Consider the following 20,868-nt stretch of genomic DNA (forward strand, 5'->3'; position numbering starts at 1 on the left):
TATATTCATAAATTACTTAATATTGACTACCAACTATTTATACTATTGAAAATCTTACTTGGTCATTGTTATAATTATTTTAATACACTATAGATTTGATGTGCTTATATTTATGAGGGAGACTCAAAAATGGAATTTATTTCTTAAAAATTGTGTATTTACTCTTATGTTTAAACTTCAGTCACCTTTAAAGTACTCTCCACTTATAGACTTCCAGCCAAGATGGAGGCTTAGACTGACACGCTCGGTCTCCCTCTACAACTAGAAAGGAATACAACTACCTCAAAACAAAAGATAACTAGAAATTTTAGAAAATAAAATTACACAGAAGCCCAATGTACAAAGTTATAAACCAGAGGTGCTTGTCAGACAGGTAGAAGGGGCAAAATCAGGCAGTGCTGTTTGTGGTAGAAGCAGGGACAGTGGCAGGGGGGGCAATCCCAGCTGCAGTCGAGCCCAGGCAGCTCGCGACCACAACACTAGGAAAGGCAGCCCCCCATTGCCTCGGATAGTGAGGCTCAGAGGGCAGGAGAACGGATCCCGGTCTCCCAGCGGAGGAAAACAGCAGAAATCCATCTTGGACCCCCACCCCCACTCAAAGCACCACAGCATAGCGAAAAAGGTTGCGGATCACCACCGGTCGCCAGGTAGTGACGAGTACATAGGGCTCCGCCCCCTACAGCCTACCCAGAAACCAAAGCAAAACACAAATATGTCAAAATGAGGCAGACAACTGTAGAAATCCCAGTGACACAGCACACCAGACAGCAGATGAAGAATCTGACAAACAAATAAGAAACCTTTCAGAGGTTCAATTCAGAGCTATAGTTATTAGGTGGCTTACAGAATTAACAAAATATTTGGAACAAGACCAGGAAGGATTGAAAGCCACTCATACTGAAAAGAACAAAAACACATACGAGACAAGTGGTGAGGAAATAAAATCCAGAGATCAAATCAACAAACCGGAACATAAGGAAGGAACAAACAGTCAACCAGTGGGGAAAGAGGAAACAGAAAGCAAGGAAAGTGAGGAGATCAGAAACCTCTGGGACAGCTATAAGAGATCCAACATACGGATTATAGGATTGCCAGAGGGCGAAGAGGAAAAATTAGAAATTGAAAAATTATGTGAAAAAATAATGAAGCAGAACTTCCCTAACTTGGGGAAGGAGATAGACTTACAGGTCCAGGAAGCACAGAGAGTTCTAAAAAAACTGGACCCATGGAGACCCACTTCAAGACACATTATAATCAAATTGTCAAAAATTAAAGATAAAGAGAGAATCTTAAAAGCAGCAAGAGAGAAGAAAAGAATCATATACAAAGGGGTCCCAATTAGACTATCAACTGACTTCTCAAGGGAGACCTTACAGGCAAGAAGGGACTGACAAGAAATATTCAAAGTAATAAAAATCAAAACCTACAGCCACAAATACTCTATCCAGCGAAACTGTCATTCAGAATAGAAGGGCAGAGAAAGTACTTCCAGGACAAAGTAAAACTGAAAGAGTTCATTAGATCCAAACCACTGTCATATGAGATGTTAAAGGGACTGGTTTAGAAGAAGGAGGATCAAAACTATGAACATTAACATAAAAACTGCACCACAAGAACAAACAACAGAAGCTAGGGAATTGAAACAAAGGCAAACTAAGTAGGCAACAAGAGTGGAAAAAGAACTATAGGTATGGGGAACATACTGGGGGGGAGGTCAGCGAGGGGGGAGAGGTAGGGAGATAGTACAAGAATTAAGAAGCATAGTAGGAGGGAATGGAGTAGACAGGAAGAGGTTGAGAAGAACTATATGCACAACCAATGAACATGGACTAAAAATGGGGGACAACTGGAGGGAGGGGGGCCACTGGGTGGAGGGAAGCAGAGGGGAGGGAAATTGGGACAACTGTAACAGTATAATCAATAAAATATATTTAAAAATAAATAAATAAATAAAGTACTCTCCATTTGATGCAATACACCTATGGAGACATTTTTTCCACTGCTTAAAACAGTTTTTGATGGCTTTTGGTGCTTCTGACATTTTCTGTTTCACCTCCTTCATACTGGCAAAATGTTTTCCTCTGAGAACATTTTTATCTGGGGAAACCAAAAAAAAAAAAAGTGTTGCTCAAAGCAAGATTGAGTGAATATGGAGGATGGCCACAGAGGTTATGCCATTTTTGGTCAAAAACTACTAAACACTCAGCATGGTGTGGGCATGTGTACTTGTAAATCACCCATCATGAAGTTGACAAAGGCACTGAAAGTTTTCAAAAAAAATTCACTAGAGCAGAATTCAGCCTCTCACAATGACACCAGCTGGTACATTGATACAGATGGGTTCCTAGAACACTCACCTGGGGAAGAAGCCTGTACTACAAGAAGCCTGCCCTCCATAAGATTCTGGTTTGGGGGGGTTCCCCCCTCACAGAATCATTACATCTACATTTCTAAGTGAAATTGGCCTCAACATTTGTTTATATGTTTTGTTAGTATTTGACATCAAAATTATGCTTGTAAAAATTAGAAAACATTTCTCTATTCTTCATCATAGAGAAAAACATAAATGGCATAGATATTATCTAATTCTTCAAGGTTTAAGGGATGTAAAAGTTTTCTTCTATGTAGTAATCTCAGGCTATCCAATTTCTGGCAGTAGTTCTCAATTTCTTCTATTTTTATTTATCTGTTTTATCTACTATTTTTGAACCAAACTAGTAATTTAGTTTTTCCTTAGAAAATTTACTTCATCCAAGTTTTCTAATTTAATAGCAAAAAATTTTACAAAATATTCTATACTTCTTTCTTTTTTCCATATTTAGGGTTACATGTCCATTATTTCCCTACATTCTATGTATCTGTGATTTTCCTTTTATCCCATTAAAACTGAATCATTTTTCTCTTATCAACTAATTTGTTCTTGAAATTATATATAAATTTTAGTTTTTCCCCTTTAATTTATTCAGTTCTTCTTCTTCTTTTTTTTTTTTACTTCATAACTACCATTCCTACCACCTACCACTATTTGACTACAAGTTGACTTTCCAGGCTCATCTCCCATTGCATTCCATTGGGCATAAATTCCTGCTGCCCCAGACTCTTTTCATTGGCCACACATCTCATATACCTTCTATAAGGATTCCGTAGTGAGGAGGCCAGCCGTGTTTACCAATGCTGTTATATAACAAGTTAAATAATCCACACGAAATTGACAAATTCTAAGAAACACACAAACTACTGAAACTGACTCAAGAAGAAATAGTAAATATGAGTAGACCTATATTCAGATTTAGCAAAGACATTAAATTAGCAATTTTGACTACAGTACTCACAAAGAAAAGCCCCCCAGGCCAAGATCCTTTCACTGGTGAATTCTATCAAATATTTAACCTTAAATCTTTTCTAACACATCCAAAAGGTAGAAGAGGAGGGAAAACTTACCAGCTCTTTCTATAAGGCCAGAATTATCCTGATGAGCAAAGCCAGACAAAGATAACACAAGATAAGAAAGTAGAGATCAATATCCCTTATGAAAATAGATGCAAAAATAATCAACAAAATACTAGCAAACTGAATACAGTAGCATATTAAAAGAATTATAAGCCTGATCAAATGGTATTTATCTCATGAATGCAAGGGTGGTTTAACATATAAAAATCAGGGACTGCCGGCCAAGATGGAGGCATAGACAGACATGATGTATCTCCCTCCACAATGAAGAAGGAATACAACTACCTCAAAACTAGGAACAAACAGAAGTTCCAGAAAATCAAACTGCATGGAAGTCCAACAAACAAAAATATAAAGAAGAAATACTCATCCAGACAGGTAGGAAGGGTGGAGCCAGGGTGGAACAGACATGATGTGTTGGTGGCAGCAGCAGTGGCAGTGGCAGGCCAGCGGAAAGCACAGTTACACATTTTAAAAAGTTAGGAAAGACACCTAGGGAGCATTCCCAGCTCCTCACCAGACACACAGCTCATGGTCCCAACACCATAAGAAATCAAGCCTCATTGCTTCTGACTGTCCAAACCAGTGGGGATTGAGGTAGAGGCAGAAACTGCTGGTCTCTCAGCAGAAACTGCTGGTCTCTCAGCAGAGTTCACTTGTTTAAAGAGCCCCCACAGTCCTAGAACATTCGCAGACCCATCCACTCTGGGAATGACAACCCGGGCAACAGACAGAGAGGCACCAGTCCCATACAGAAGTGGGAGAAATGCCTGGAAAAGGAGCGAGTGCTGGATAAGTGGCATTGTTCCTTCTCAGACACCTCCCCCACATACAGGGCCACAATGTGGCAAAACAGGTCTCCCGGTACTGATGAATCCAAAGGCTCAACCCCTTACAACAGAACAGGAGCAACAGCTCTACCTGAGAAACACAGGAAAACACACAGGAGACTTCCAGCCAAGATAGAGGCTTACAATGACATGCTCTATCTTCCTCCACAACTAAGAAGGAATACAACTACTGCAAAACCAGAAATAACTAGAAGTTCCAGAAAATAAATGGAAGTCCAACGTATAAAGTTATAAAGAGGTAGTGCTCATCTGGATGGGTAGTAGGGGTGAAGCCGGGACAGAGAGGCCAAGCTATGCTGGTGGCGGCAGCAGCAGTGATGGCAGTGGGATGGTGCTAAGCACAGACACCTGTATTTAAGGGGAGGTGAGAAGCACTTGGGGAGCACCCCGGCTGCAGATAAGACCCATCAGTTTGCAAATCCAACGCTGAGGAAGGCAGACCACCATTGCCTTGGACTGTGAGGCCCAGAGGGGGTGGGGAAGGAGGAAGAGACTCCCAGTCTCTCAGCAGAGAGTGAACAGCAGGAATCCATCCTGAACCCCCAACCCCACAGAAAACACAGCGGGGTGAGAAGGGTCACATGGTTGTGATGAGTGCGCAGGGCTCTGCCCCCTATAGTGTAGGAGGTGTGACAGCCCCGTCCAGGAAGGAAAGGTAAACACAAAACTGTCAGGATGGCACAGACCATGACAGAGATCCCGGTGATACTATTGAATAGACAGCAAATATCTAATCTAATAAAGCAGTAGATAGGAAATCTTTCTGAGGCACAGTTCAGAGCTTTGGTTGTATGAATACTTACAGACCTAACAGCAGATCTTAAACAAGATGGGGAAGAAATGAAGGATAGTCCTGATGAAATGAACAAAAACACATACGAAACTAGTGATGAGGGGGAAAAAAATCAAATCAACAAATAGGGACATAGGGAAGAAACAAACAGTCAACTAGTGCAGAAAGTGGAAATGAAAATTGAGGAAAATGAGGATAAACTCAGAAACCTCTGGGAAAGCTCTGAGCAGGCCAACATCTGAATCATATGGTTGCCAGAAGGTGAAGAAGAAGAACTAGAAATTGAAAAATTATGTGAAAAAATAATGAAGCAGAACTTCCCTAACTTGGGGAAGGAAATGGACTTACAGGTCCAGAAAGCACAGAGAGTTCCAAAAAAACTGGACTCAGGGAGAATCACACCAAGACACATTATAATCAAAATGTCAAAAATTAAGGATAAAGAGAGGTTCTTAAAAGCAGCAAGACAGAAGAAGAGAATTACATACAAAGGGGTCCCAATTAGACTATCAGCTGATTTCTCCAAGGAGACTCTGCAGGCAAGAAGGGACTGACAAGAAATATTCAAAGTAATGAAAATCAAAAACCTACAGTCACAATTACTCTATCCAGCAAAGCTGTCATTCAGAATAGAAGGACAGGGAAAGTGCTTCCAGGACAAAGTAAAACTGAAGGAGTTCATCAGATCCAAACCACTGTTATATGAGATGTTGAAGGGACTTATTTAGGAGAAAGAGGATCAAAACTATGAACATTAAAATGAAAACTGTACCACAACAACCAACAACAGAAGCTAGGGAATTGAAGCAAAGGCAAACTAAGTAGGCAATGAGGGTGGGAAAAGAATTATAGCTATGAGGAACATTATGGGGGGAGGTCAGCAGGGAGAGAAAAGGAGGGAAAGGGAAGGAGATGGTACAGGAATTAAGGAGCATAGTAGGAGGGAATGGAGTAGACAGGAAGAAGTTGAGAAGAACTATATACACAACCTATGGGCATGGAATAAGGCAGGGGGGGGACAACTGGAGAAAATGAGGTCATTAGGTGGAGGGGAGCAAAGAGAAAATAAATTGGGACAACTAACAGCATAATCAATATAGCATATAAAAAAATAAAAATAAATTTAAAACAATTAATGCAGTACACCACATCAATAGATTAAAAGACAAAAACCACATTATACAATTATCTCAACTGACACAGAAAAAGTCTTTAATACAATACTACAGCCTTTCATAATAAAACACTAAAGGAAAAAAAACTCAGAATGGAATAGAATTCCACTTATGAAAAACTAATATCTCACAGTCATGGTGAAATATCACCCAGTGTAGATGAGAAGATCTTACATGGTAAATCTAATTTATTATTTCAATATCCATTAGTCTTTAGATACCTCTCTCTCCAGTATATCAAGGCAGTTCTTGACCAGAAGTCCTAACATCATTCTTAATGATCAAAGTGTGGATACTTTCCTCTTAAAATTAGAATCAAGACAAAGATGTCTGTTCTCACCACTATTTAATATTTAATTGGAAGTTCCATTAAATAACCCTTCCATTAAGGGTTATTAGTTAAGAAAAAAAAATAAAAGACAATCCTGATTTGGAAAGAGAGAAAATGACATAATCGTGTACAGAGAAAGTCCCAAGAAATCTATTTAATTTTTTAAAATATGTTTTATTGATTATGCTATTACAGTTGTTTTAACTTCTTTTCCATTTGTTCCCCTCCACCCAATGACCTCCCTTTCTCCAGTTGTCCCCCCCTTAGTTCATGCCCATTGGTTGTGCATATAGTTCTTCTCAACCTCTTCCTGTCTATTCCATTCCCTCCTACTATGCTCCTTAATTCCTGTACCATCTCCCTCCCTTTCCCTCCCTCCCTCTCCCTGATGACCTCCCCGCATAATTTTCCCCATACTTATAATTCTTTTCCCATTCTCATTGCCTACTTAGTTTGCCTTTGCTTCAGTTTCCTAGCTTCTGTCGTTGTGATACAGTTTTCATTTTAATATTCATAGTTTTGATCCTCCTTCTCCTAAACAAGTCCCTTCAACATCTCATATAACAGTGGTTTGGACCTCATGAACTCCTTCAGTTTTACTTTGTCCTGGAAGCACTTTCTCTGTCCTTCTATCCTGAATGACAGCTTTGCTGGATAGAGTAATTGTGGCTGTAGGTTTTTGATTTTCATTACGTTGAATATTTCTTGTCAGTCCCTTCTTGCCTGCAGAGTCTCCTTTGAGAAATCAGCTGATAGTCTAATTGGGACCCCTTTGTATGTAATTCTCTTCTTCTGTCTTGCTGCTTTTAAGAACCTCTCTTTATCCTTAATTTTTGACATTTTGATTATAATGTGTCTTGGTGTGATTCTCCCTGAGTCCAGTTTTTTTGGAACTCTCTGTGCTTCCTGTACCTGTAAGTCTATTTCCTTCCCCAAGTTAGGGAAGTTCTGCTTCATTATTTTTTCCACATAATTTTTCAATTTCTAGTTCTTCTTCACCTCTGGCAACCCTATAATTCATATGTTCATTCGCTTAAAACCATCCCAGAGGTGTCTGAGCCTCTCCTCATAATTATCACTTTTTGTTTCCTCTTTCTGCACTGGTTGACTGTTCCTTCTCTGTGTTCCAATTTGTTGATTTGATCCTTGGTTTTCCTTTCCTCACCATTTGTCTTGTATGTGTTTTCATTCATTTCATCAGGACTATCCTTCATTCCTTCCCCATCTTGTTCAAGATATTTTGTTAGTTCTGTAAGCTGCCTATGACTATAACTCTGAACTGAGCCTCATAAAGATTATCTATTTGTTCCTCAGTTTATTTACGTATTTGCTTTCTGGTCAGCTTTGTAATTGGGATCTCAATCATGATTCCTGCTATCCTGATCATTTTCATTTATCTTTCCTTCTTGGATGGGGCTGTCACACCTCCTACACTATCGGTGGCAGAACCCTGTGCACTCGTCACTACCGGGCGACCCTTCTCATCACACTGAGGTGCTTTGTGTGGGGGCAGGGGTCCAAGATGGATTCCTGCCATTCACTCTCCACTGAGAGACTGGGAGTCTACTTCTTCATGCCCATGCCTTCTGGGCCTCACAGTCTGAGGCAATGGGGGTCTGCCTTCCCCAGAATTGGAATCGCAAGCTGATGGGTTTAGTATGCAGCCAGGGGTGCTCCCCAGGCATTTCTCTCCCCCCTTAAATACTGGTGTCTGTGCATACAGCATCCTGCCACTCATTGCTGCAGCTGCCACCACCAGCACAGCTTGATCTCTATGCCCTGGCTTCACCCCTCCTACCTGTCTGGATGAGCACTACTTGTTTATAACTTTATATGTTGGACTTCCATGTAGCTTTATTTCCTGGAACTTATGGTTATTTCTGGTTTTGTGGTAGTTGTATTCTTTCTTAGTTCTGGAGGGAGATGGAGAATGTCAGTCTAGGCCTGCATCTTGGCCGGAAGTCTCTAATTTTTATTTTTAAATTAACAAGTTCAGCTAGTTTGCAGGATACAAGATTAATGTACAAAAAAAAAAAAAAAAACATGTTTCTAATTGTTTGCAATGAACAATCCAAAAATTAAATTAAAAAAATAGCATTGAAAAGAAAAATATTTCAGAAAAGAAATACAAAACTTATGCTCTGAAAATATAAAATAGTGTTGAGTGAAATTAAAGAAAGCCTAAATAAGTGGAAAACCATTCATGTTCACGAACTAGAAGACTTAATATTGTTAGGATAACAATACTTCCCAAATATATTTACAGATTCAACACAATTTCTATCAAAATCCCAGTTGGGTTTTTTCAAAGATTTTATTTATTTATTTTTAGGAAGAGTAGAAAGGAAGGAGAAAGAAAGGGAGAGAAACACTAATGTATGGTTGCCTCTTGAATGCCCCCAACTAGTTCCCTGGCCTGCAACCCTGACATGTGCCCTGACTGGGAATCAAACCAGTGACCCTTTGGTTTGCAGGCTGGCACTCAATTCACTGAGCCACACCAGCCAGGGTCCCAGTTGGGGTTTTTTTGTGCAAAACTTGACATGTTGACTCTAACACTCATACGTAAATGCAAGGTAATCTGAATAGTCAAAGCAACATTTTATTTTGTTTGTTTGTTTTTTTTATTAAAAGATGTTGAAAGGCTCACAGCTGCTTATTTAAAACCTTACTACAGTTATCAGGACATTGTGATACTAGTATCAGTGTAGTTACATAAATCAATGGAATAGAATTGAGAGTTAAGATATAAATCATTGTGTCTATGGTCAACTGATTTTCAACAAAGGTTTTAAAACTGCTCAGTGGAGGAAAAAAGCAGTCTTTTCTAAAAACAGTACTGGACCAACTGGATAGTCACGTGCAAAAGAATTAAAGTGGGACTCCTTTATTACACCAAACACAAAAGTTAACTCAAAACTAATGATACAGCTAAATGTAAGAGCCTAAAGTATAAAACTCTTAGAAGAAAAGACAGCAGTAACTTTGACTTTGGATTATGTAAAAGCTTCTTAGATAAGATCTACAAAATTACAAGTGACAAAAAAAAATCCAGATAAAATATACATTAAAATTAAATAATTTTGTGCTTCGAATGACACTATGAAGAAAGTTACAAGACAACTGACAAAATGGGTGAAAATGTTTGTAAACCACATGCTTGATAAGTTTTCTATATGAAATATAGAATTTAAAAAACATATCATCTAATTTAAAATACCTATAAAAGCTAAAATAAAATCAGTCAATCTCTGATTAAAGAGCAAAGGTAATACAATAAAGAAAAGATAGTCTTTTCAACAAATGGTGCTGAAACAACTGAATGTCCACATGTAAAAAGGGGGGGAGTGAATCTAGATACAGACCCTACACTCTTCATAAATATGAATTCAAAATGGATCACAGATTTAAATGTGAAACACAAAATCATAAATTCCTAGAATGTAATATAGGAGAAAATCTAGATGAACTTGGATATGGCAATTACTTTTTAGATACAATACCAAAGGCAAAATTTAGGAAAAAAAGTGTTGAGAAGCTAGATTCATTAAATTTTAAAAGTTCTTCTCTGTGAAAAACACTGTCAGGAAAATTAAACAACAAATCAGAGACAAGGAAAAAATATTTGCAAAAGACATCTGAAAAATGATATATTATGTATTGATATATGTTTATGCAACATATCAAAGACCTTTTAAAACTCAACAATAATAAAACAATATTATTAAAAATGGACCAAACATCTTTCCTTAAAAATTTTACTGGATTTATTGGGTTGACATTGGTTAATAAAATTATATATGTTTCAGGTGTACAACTCTATAATACACTATCTCTATGTTGTATTGTGTGTTCAGCACCCAAGTCAAGTCTTTCATCACCATTTATTCCGCCTTTATACTCTCCTACCTCCCCTACCCCCCTTTCCCTTTGGCAACCACCATACCGTTGTCTGTGTCTATGAGGGTTCTTTTTCTATTTTTTATTTTTGCTTAATTTCTTCACATTTTTCACCCAGCTGTCCAACACCCTCCCTGCTGACAGCTGACAGTCTTTTTTCTGTATTTATGACTCTGTTTCAATATTGTTTATTTTTTAATTTTGTTATTAGAGTCCACAAAAAAGTGAAATCATATGGTATTTATCTTTGTTTGGCTGGCTTATTTCACTTAGCTTAATACTCTCCAGGTCCACCCATGCTGTCAAAAAGGTAAGATTTTCTTCTTTTTTTACAACCAAGTAGTGTTCCATTGGGTAACTATACTGCAGTTTTGTTTTTTTTTAATCCACTCATCTACTGATAAACACTCTGGCTGCTTCCAAATCCTGGTTATTGGAAATAACTGCAGTGAACACAGGGGTGCATATATTTCTACTAATTAGTCTTTCAGGTTTCTTTGGATATATTTGGGTCTTAAGGTAGTTCCATTTTTAATTTTTTGAGGAAATTCCATACTGCTTTCCACAGTGGCTGCACCAATCGGCATTCCCAGCAACAATTCACAAGCATTCTTTTTTCTCCATATTTTCTCCAACACTTGTTTGTTGATTTATTGATGATAGCCACTCTGATAGGTGTGAGGTGATATCTCAGTGGGGTTTTAATTTGCATTTCTCTGATGATTAGTGACATTGAGCACCTTTTCATATGTCTATTGGCCATTTATGTGTCCTCTTTGAAGAAGTGTCTATTTAAGTCCTTTGTCAATTTTTAATTGTATTGTTTGGGAGGAGTTGGTGTTGAGTTGTATAAGTTCTTTATAAATTTTGGATATTAACTTTTTATCAGATATATCATTAACAAATACATTCTCCCTGTATAAATGACCCATGGATATGAACAACTGGGTAGGGACTGACTGTGGGAGAAAGGGTGGACAGGGAGTGGGGAAGCAATAGAAAAAAAAGTGGGACAAATATAATAGATAAACAAACAATTTTTTTCTCTTTTCCTCTTTAGTGGGAGAAAGAAAAAAAAAGAGAAAATATAAAGAATGGAAACGCAATCTAGTGAATATTAGAAGGACAAAAATTTTCCCTCACGCTGTATATTTTTCTCCCTACCTGATCCCTCCAGAAATTGGTGCCCTGAAGAAGTAAGTAATTATATAAGGTTCTTTGCATGAAAATAATAAGACCAGTAGTTAATAGAGGTCTTGTTGACCAAGACTTTGACTGGAATGTCATGCCCAAAAAAGACATGCTTGGGCTCTGGTTGTTACCAAAAGCCATGAGGAACCAAGGGTGACCTTAGAAGGTAATAAAAGCCCACAAGGAAAAAGGCCTGGGACCTAGTTTGGATGTTCAGTCCATGGCAATCTTTCCAGGGAAGGAATGAAGGTTGATTTCCTGAGAGATGGCTAAAAGGTACCTTAAAGCACAACAGAAAACCTGAAGGACTTGGAAAAAACAGGTGTCTACAGACAAGGCTGAATGGCATGTACGTGGCTCAACTTCTGCGCCCTGAAGGGCAGAATGAAGGTCACCCTAAATGTTCCGTGTGTAAGTTCCAGCAAAGCAGACTTAAAGATCATAAGTGATCATTTCCTGCTCTTGTTGAGTTCATGCAAATGAACAGGATAAATTAAAAATGGATCTAATACAGTTCTTTCAATGACAAAGGGGGTAAGCTTAGGGAGAAAAATCGTGACCCAAGGAAAATCACAATGCCCATTGGTAATACAGCTAACCATCATTAAAGTCTCTTTTCGTTTAAAGTTACCTTGCATTTGTAAGTTAAACTAGATCTGTGACATCATCAAAGATGCTTAATTTACAGGCAAGAAGAATGTCAAATGCCTTGCAACTGGATGTCTTCCCATTAAGACAGGCTTACAGAATTAGAGAATGGTTTGTGGGTTATATTACATAAATTAACATGTGTTTTCTGTTTTCAAAGGGCATAAGCCTAGGATCCCACTACCTGAGTCATTGTCTGTATGTATAGGCCTCACTTAATCCTGTCTGCATTGCTGCCTCCTGAGACTGAACAGTTTGGCTGTACCAAGTGGCTGGGTTGGTGAAGAATGGAATGGTCTGTGGGCTTCATCTTAAAACAGGTTTCTCTTTTCTATTCCAATGGCTTGGACAGAAAAGACCCAGAGATCTAAGAAGGAGGAAACCTAAAATATTTCCTAGCCCAAGCTAAATATAGTGGATAAAAGGGTCCTGGATGGATAAGATGTGCCTTGGACACCTTCCTCCAAAGAAGCCCCTCTTTTTTTCCCTAATAGGGGACATTGAAAAATTAATACCTGCCTTTTGTCACCTAGTGGTTATGGATTGAATAATGTCTTTTAACTCTGTTGCCAAATCTGTTGCCCCCATAATACAGCAAGGACACCAGCCTGTTAAAACAAGCACGCCGTTGTCCGGGGACAGCCAACTGACCTGGAGTTTGCAAGATCCTTCCCCATTTGGGAAGGCCACCCTCCGCCTGACACCCCCACTCTTATTAGGATTTCCGGACCCAAGGATAGGTAGGACAATGACCACGCCCAGCTTGAAGCAGTTAGAAGAGCATGAGACTGTTGCCCACTGTCCTCTATAAGATTATAAAGGATCTAAAGTCTAAGGGGGGGGGGGAATGTTACTTTTTTTATTGTTATAAAAAGAAATCAATTAATGAATTAATTCTAAAATAATGGTAACATAGGAAAGGGAGAAACCGAAGAGATTGCATGCATGACCCATGGACATGGACCGGGGAAGGGAGGGATTGCTGGGGGAGGAGTGCTGGGTGGAGGGGAGCAAAGGGGAAAAAATGGAACTATTGTGACAATATAATCTATAAAATGTAATAAAAAAATACATTCTCCCATTCAGTGAGTTATCAAAACCTACACACTGATGTTTATAGTAGCTTTAACCATTATTGTCAACACTTGGATACAACCAAGTTGTTCTTAAGTCAGTAAATAGATAAATTGAAGTACATCCAGAAAATGAATAGTAATCAGAGCTTAAAAGAAAGAAACTATCAAACCATGAAAAGACATAGAGGAAACTTGAACACATATTACTAAATAAAAAGAAGCCAATCTGAAAAGGCTACATGTTGTACAATTTCACCTACATAACATTGTGGAAAAAACAAAAAAGCAAAACTATAGAAACACTGAAAAGATAACTGGCTACCAAGGTTTAGAGGAGAAGTAGAATAAACTGGTAGAACACAGAAATTCTTAGAAAAGTAAAACAGCTTTGTATAATATTATAAATATAATTATGTGTAGATGTCATTATACATTTGTTCAAACCCATTGAATGTACAACACCAAGAGTGAACCCTAAGGTAAACTATGGACTTTAGGTGATAATAATGTGTCAATGTAGGTTTATCAATTCTAACAGGAGTGACACTCTGATGGGGGTTATTGAAAATAGGGAAAGACTATGTTTGGGGTTAGGAAGTGTATGGGAAATCATTGCACATGCCTCTCAATTTTTCTGCAAAAATAAAACTGTTCTAAAAATAAACTCTTAAAATTAAAAAAAAAACACCACCTTTTTATAATAAGTGAGTGTTTAATTTTATCAAATACCTGAGGCAATTTTTCAGGATTCTCCTTTAAACAGGCAATGGAGTCAATTACGTTAATAAGTTTTATTTAAACTCTATTCAGTTACACCTTTTTTGTTGCTCTTTGTTTCCTCCCAGAACGCTACCACATCTAAATATTTCTATAAACCTTTCATGATTCAGAATCTGCTATTCACTTTTGAGTTCATCTCAGACATTTTTCCTTCCCTGCCAATATCTTTCAGCTTTTCTAGGCACTAGATTCCCTCTTTCTTTTTTCTAAGAATTGTTTGTTGTTGTTTTTTTAACTAAATATAATTTGGAAATGTGGAAGCCAGTGTTCCTTGAATGCTGTGGAACTTCTTGGGGATTATTACAAAAAAAGACAGAAAGAATTCAAAGGTTTGTTTCAAGCTGCTCAAGCCTGCTCTAATTAGAGCCTCTCCACTCCTATGTTCAACCTGTTCATGTTTTGTAATAAGAACTCATTTGTATAAAGAGTTCTGATGAGAGCTTGAAAACACTTATTCAAATAAATTATTTATTATTTATATACTCATATTTTCTGATCCTCATTTTCTGAAACAAACTGTACCCAAAAGTAATGTCTTGTTCTATTTCAAAATTTAAATTCCCCAAAGAGAAATTTAGGGTTTTTTAGCCTCGGACTAGAAATATTAGAAATACCTAAAGAGAAAAAAAATAATTGTACAACAATAAATAGTAAGGTCCAAAAACAAGAATTAAAGTGAGTCAATAAAAATACAAACCAAACAACTAGGGAAAACATTATATTTCATCTAGTCACAGAAGTTTAGCTTCACTTCATTTTAGTCTCCCAGGATTACTATGGATTCAGCTACTCAACTAGTCAATGCACTGTTTGGATAAACTGAATCAGAAGGAGATTTTTTGAACAATACCCAAATTTATCACTTTTATTTGAACAAATAATAAAACATCTTATGAATATTTTATGAATGAGTCAAGAGTATCCTCATCACTATTGAAAGAGAGCTTTGCTTTTGGCTGAAAATGTCACAGTATTAGACTTACCAGACACCATGATGATGGATATCAGTAATCTCATAGTTGAAGTCCTTCCCAAAGTATGCATTTGGAGTGATTTTCTTCTTTAATGCCAATCCACTAACGATCAATGGACTCAGTGAATCTCTCTTTTCTGGTCACCTCTGTTTACTCTAAATTTAACAGGATTAATTGTCATTTTTCTTCACCATTTTGCTATATTTTTATCTTTATATGCATTCTACATGCTTGTGGTTAAGCAACAGACAGGAAATGTCAGTGAGTCTTGCTTGGTCCTAGGGTAATGTGGGCGGATGCAGAGTGGTCAGAAGTATGATAGCCCAGATAAAAGAAGTAATTTGGGTGTGAACTTATCTGCATGTAAAAGGAAACTGACTATTCTTTAGTAAATGCCTCAAAATTGGGTGTAGACAACATTAAAAAATTAAAAATTATATTAAAATTGACTCATTGATATTCATATCATTTTTGAGTTTGATTATTTGGGGGGTTTGAGTGGCCCAAATTATCACTGGATGGGGACTGGGCTTGAAGAGGGTCAGCCTTAGACCAGTCTGTAGTGTGTGGGTTCTTGACTTTGTGTGGGAAAGATTTCACAATATGAGTCCAGGTGACTTTGCAAGTTCATTTATTAAAGCTGAGGAGATCAAAACAAAGGAAGAATTTAGGGTAGAAAATGCAACAGATAGAGCCTAGGCAGTGCTCTGCTTCCAGAGAAATGTTATAGAAAAGAAGTGAGCCCAGGTGGAGCTTCTGTTAGCTCATTGGAAAGTCAGAGAAAATAAAGGGACTTGGAGACAGGACCAGGGGGTAAGCCTGGGATGAGCTGCCACTATCTGCTGCTCCCCTTGTGGCAAGTCTCATGGGGAACCTTTATAGTTTAAGAGAAAGAAAGTAAAAAGTTTATGCCTAAGAATGGGCATGAACATGCTCTAAAGAGAACCTGTACTAGATCTTTGTTTTGAAGGTTTTATCACTCTTCTGCAGGTGAGAATCTTAGGGGAGAGTTTCAGCAGAATATTCATTAGCTTTCCAAGTGTGCTTTTAATATGCTGATATATCAAAGTGAGTGTATAATGGAGTTTGGGATTATTTTTTGTCCACTGTTTTACTTTTATCTTGGATCCATCTTGCTCTAAGGGAGTTTTTGTTATTTGTTCCCCTGACTTTATCCATCCTTGGGTGTGACTGGTGCAAATAGCATTCATTGGGTCTCTTGTTTTCTATCTTCCTGACTAGGGTCATTTAAGCTATGTATTCTCTGGTTAGGTAGTAGAGGTATATACTATTTGTTCTTAAGTGTCCTTGGTTAGGGAAGATAAAGTATTGTGATCCACTAGCTGTCTGTAAGTTGTTTAAATTGTTTGGCTTTGTTAAATTATTTTGTCTCAGTTTTGCCATTCCACTTGCCCAGGAATTGTTCTAACTTCTTACTATCCAGCCTCAAATGCCTCAAAATTGGGTGTTGACAGCATTTAAAAAATTAAAAACTATATTAAAATTGACTCATTGATCTTCACCTCAGTTTTTAGCTTGATTATTTGGAGTGAGTAAGCCAAATAGTTGAGGAGACTTTTAGTAAGTAGTGCATAAGTTACCCTAAACTGAATAGAAAACATCTTATGAGTAAAATAAAAGACAAGCAGAAGTATAAGGAGTCTTTGTAGGCCAGTTCATACCCAAATCTCCCCTTATATGGCATTAGCGAAGAAAACAGATCTGGGATTTTCAGGATCTCTAACAATATCTGGTTGAGCTATAAAGTATGTTAAAAGTATGAGTTATGTTTTTCTATGACAAAAATATTTTAGTGTATTCCTTTATTCAAGGTGGCAGGTTCAGAAGTTACACTGTTGAGAGATACAAACTGATAGTTTGGTAAGTTATGTAAAGGTCTGTGCTATTTGTAACTAAGAGGCAGGACAGTTGTGGTGGTTGTGATCAAAGATATAGATGGGAGGTTGTGGTGGGAAACCAGAGGTGAGAAGTAGGAGACGGCACAGAAGACAGAAAGGTCCTCTTCCCAGAGGGTGGAGTAGTGAACCTATGGAGACAGTTGCCTCCTGGAGAAAGCACTAATCTCCATTAATTTTTAGACTAGCACAAATAGTAAATAGTAGTACCCTCTGCCAGATTTTCCTTTAGACATGAGAATTAGGGATATACATTTTGGCAGAGAGCAAGAAGTATACCAGGATTATAGGTTAGGCAAATGGCAAGCCCAGGGAGCATAATAAAATTCCTAATATTAAAGAAACAAAAGCAATAAATGACCTGTGCCTATTCTGTCAGTGCCTTTAGAAATGGAAGACAATGAGGTTGCTGGACCAGTGGTCTCAGTGTCCTGGATGAAGTTGTTTCTTGATCAGTGGGAAAAGTTATCTCCAACATCCAGGTCTTTGGCTGGGGTAATATCATCTGCAATGTGGTACTAGGGCATCCTCTTCAAATGGACACCACTCTGGTTGATGTGGGTCACTTATGATGGTGGAAATGTCATCTCCACAGCCTCTTGTCATTCACTCAGTTAATCCCAAGGAGTTCCCTAGATACTCAAGAGGTCTGGGGAAAGGGTGACATCATACAGCACCATTGCATCTGGCAAGGGACTGAGGGCTGTGTGGGCCACCCCCTCCTGCAGGTGGAATAATCCAGAGGGCATAACAAACTGTTGGGTATGGAGGGTCACAGGCTCAGAGGCTGAGAAAACCTCTATCTCCAGAAAAACCTAGTATTTGACCAGTAACTCTTGTTCTAATGATACATAACATAGGGTCAAGAGAAGCAGTTTTTTGCTTCTGAATCTCATGGGCAATTTAAGGCCATTGTAGGCAGTCCATCAACTCCAGAGGAGGTTTCTTAATGCCACTACAGTGACGGAGTCTCTGAAGGCACTGAGAGTGCCTGTTGATTTTAACTCTGATAGATTTTTGGAGCCTTTTCTTGGGGGTGAGTACCATTTAAGATGAGCTCATTTATAAGTACTAGCATCAGGGAGATTAAATAAAATGGGTAAATGAGGAATATGTTGTCTCTAGAACCCCAAATGGATTAAAAATATTGGACTTAAATATCTTTAGTGAGTATGTTAAACAAAACCCCTTAGGGAAGTTTTGTTCCTGGAGAAAGGTGGATGCAGTTAAGAATCTTTCTTGCAAAGAAAGTGTGATGGCAAGGCTGCTGAGGTACTTCATGGGTAGCCTAGTAAAGGTATATTGTGTTCCTTCAGAAATGAAGGAAAACTGCAGCTGAGAGGCTGTTGAAATAGGCTCTGAACAGAACATATTAAATGGAGTTACTCACTTTAATATCAGACTGGGCATGGGGGCTTTAATAGGATGGACCATAGCATTAAGATTTCAGTAATACTCCATGAGGTGCCATTAGTTCTTTCTAGGCTTAAGAGTAGGCCAAGCTGAGCTGTCAAATGGAGAAGCAGTGGGATAGTTAGCCATTTATTAATTTGGTCTTGTATAATGTCTCAATATTTAATGGACCTCTTTTAATTTACATTGAACTATATTAACTATTTTAACTGAGGGTCTGTGGAGTCCCATTTTGTTAAGCCAGTTTGTGGGTGCCAAAGACTTAGTTTAATAACAATTAATTACTTATTGTATCAGATTATTTATGCCCACTATGTTAGTTTGTTCAGGACACTATAACAAAATGCCACAGAGAGAGTGACTTATGAGCAAAATAAATTTATTTCTCAGTTTTGGGGTTTGGGAAGTCCAAGATCAGGACACCGGCAGATTTGGTGCCTGGTGAAGCCTGCTTTCTGGTTCACAGAGCCTTTTCACTGTGTCTTCACATGGCGGAAGGGACAAGCTAGCTCTCCGGGGTCTTTTTAATAAGATGACTAATCTTATTCATGGGGGCTCTACTCTCATGACCAAATTACCTCTCAAATGCCCCACGTCCAAAAACGATCACATTGAGGGAATAGGTTTCAATATATGAATTGGGGAGATGTAAACATTCAGTCTATAACAGATAAGAAGCACACCTGAAGGCTGGACCCTGGAGCATGTGGCTCAAGTGGTCTATCATTCCCATTGCCCTAAGTTAACCTCCACCTGGCTAGTATGTAGCCCATGAGTTTAGCCAATTATAACTGTTTCTTTTTAATATTTCAACACCAAAAACATTTGTATAAAAAGAGGCATGGAAACCAGCAGTAAGCAACAAGGTTAAACACAAGCTCACCGACAAGTGACAACAGTTCCTTCCCAAGCTGCTCTCCTGGTGGGTTAAAATCAATTTGTAAGCCAAGAGCAGACCCCCAAAAAGATAAGCAAGAACCAGGGGTCATGGTCATGCTGTCCTGCTCACAGTGCCAAACGTTTTATGAGATTGAAAGATTCCTCTGATAGAAGGAACAACACGATGACACTCAAATATATGAAAGGCAGAACTCCTTTTTACTCATAACTCCAAATGAGAGAAGGTTGCACACAAGGTTTGCACCCAGTGCAGGGTAATAGCAAGCTGGAACTGTAGGGGGTGGGGGGCAGTTTATATAGGGCAAGTGGAGGAGGGGTTGCTAGGTTTGGGGGATTCTTTTGTATTGACAAATCTGAAAATTGTCCTGGGTTCCAAGGCCTTGTCTGGAATAGGGTCCTGGGGCAAATGGGGCAGGTGGCCCAGAGTGAGAGCCCAAATAAGGAAGTAGTTGGGGTGTAGACTTAATCAGATGCTTCCAAATAGGGACTTACTGGCCTCTAGCCAGGGCCTCAAAACTAAATCAAGAGAGCATTAAAAACCTCAGAAATAAACCAACCCTGCTGACACTGGGATCTGGGAAATCTAGCCTCCAGAACTGTGAGACAATAATTTCTGTTGTTTAAATCACTCAGTGTGTGGTACTTTGTTAAGACAGCCCTAGAAAATGAATACACTTACAAACAAGTAGTGTCATTTTTCATTCCTACCATTGAAGAGGACTGGTTACAGCACATCCTGATTAGTCACATTTCAACTGGTCAACAGCTGTTGTGGCAAGGGACTAACATATGGGACACCACCATTCTAGAGCATTATTTGTTTTTATGGTTGGTATACTGTTATGTTCTAATTTTTTTTTTATTGCTTGATTTTTAGAGAGAAAGAAAAGAAGGAAGAGAGAGCAAGAAAGGGAGAGAACATTAATTTGTTGTTCCTCTTATTATTTATGCAGTCATTGGCTGATTCCTATACGTGCCCTGACCAGGGGTGGAACCCACAACTTTGACAAATCAGTACAACACTCTAACCAACTAAGCTAACTGGCCAGGGCTAAAATTTTTGACAAAATTATTTTTTATACATAAAAAATGTTTAATTTTTTCTCAGAACTGAAGAATATTTCCAAAAAGTATTCTGAGCTATTTTTAACACATATTAACTAGTATAGATACAATTTACAATACAGCCATCAAAATATACATACGTTTTGATCATGGAGGGGGAAGATGGCCTTGGAGTAGGGACAGTGTTCTCAGATCGCTCCTGTTAAGGAGAGACTCCAGGAACGAATGCGGAGAGGAGTGAGAGTGGATCTCCGATAGCGTGAACAGGGAGGAGATCATGGGAGCAGCGTGGAGGGGGGTGGAGGGATTTACCACACACTGCAGGCTGAGTCATTCTGAGACTCCGTGTGTTTGCAGTATCAAGCCGGAGAGCTCACTAGTTGGGAGTGAATTCTTGTGGAGAGT

The 20,868-nt window shown here is 38.4% G+C and overlaps 1 protein-coding gene across 1 annotated transcript in view; it reads right to left on the reverse strand.

Annotated features, from left to right (window-relative positions):
• The window catches only part of LOC150021543 (cell surface glycoprotein CD200 receptor 1-like), a 75,581-nt gene extending 60,197 nt beyond the window's left edge, over positions 1-15,384 (reverse strand). Inside the window, 1 exon segment of the mRNA XM_090263618.1 lies at positions 15,179-15,384. Within this exon segment, the coding sequence (XP_090119744.1) occupies positions 15,179-15,239 (61 nt within the window). The 5' untranslated portion in view covers positions 15,240-15,384.
• Between the last annotated feature and the right edge of the window lie 5,484 nt (positions 15,385-20,868).

This window comes from Furipterus horrens, unplaced genomic scaffold, assembly GCF_987537825.1.
Source record: "Furipterus horrens unplaced genomic scaffold, mFurHor1.1.pri manual_scaffold_1, whole genome shotgun sequence".
Taxonomy (NCBI): Eukaryota; Metazoa; Chordata; class Mammalia; order Chiroptera; family Furipteridae; genus Furipterus; species Furipterus horrens.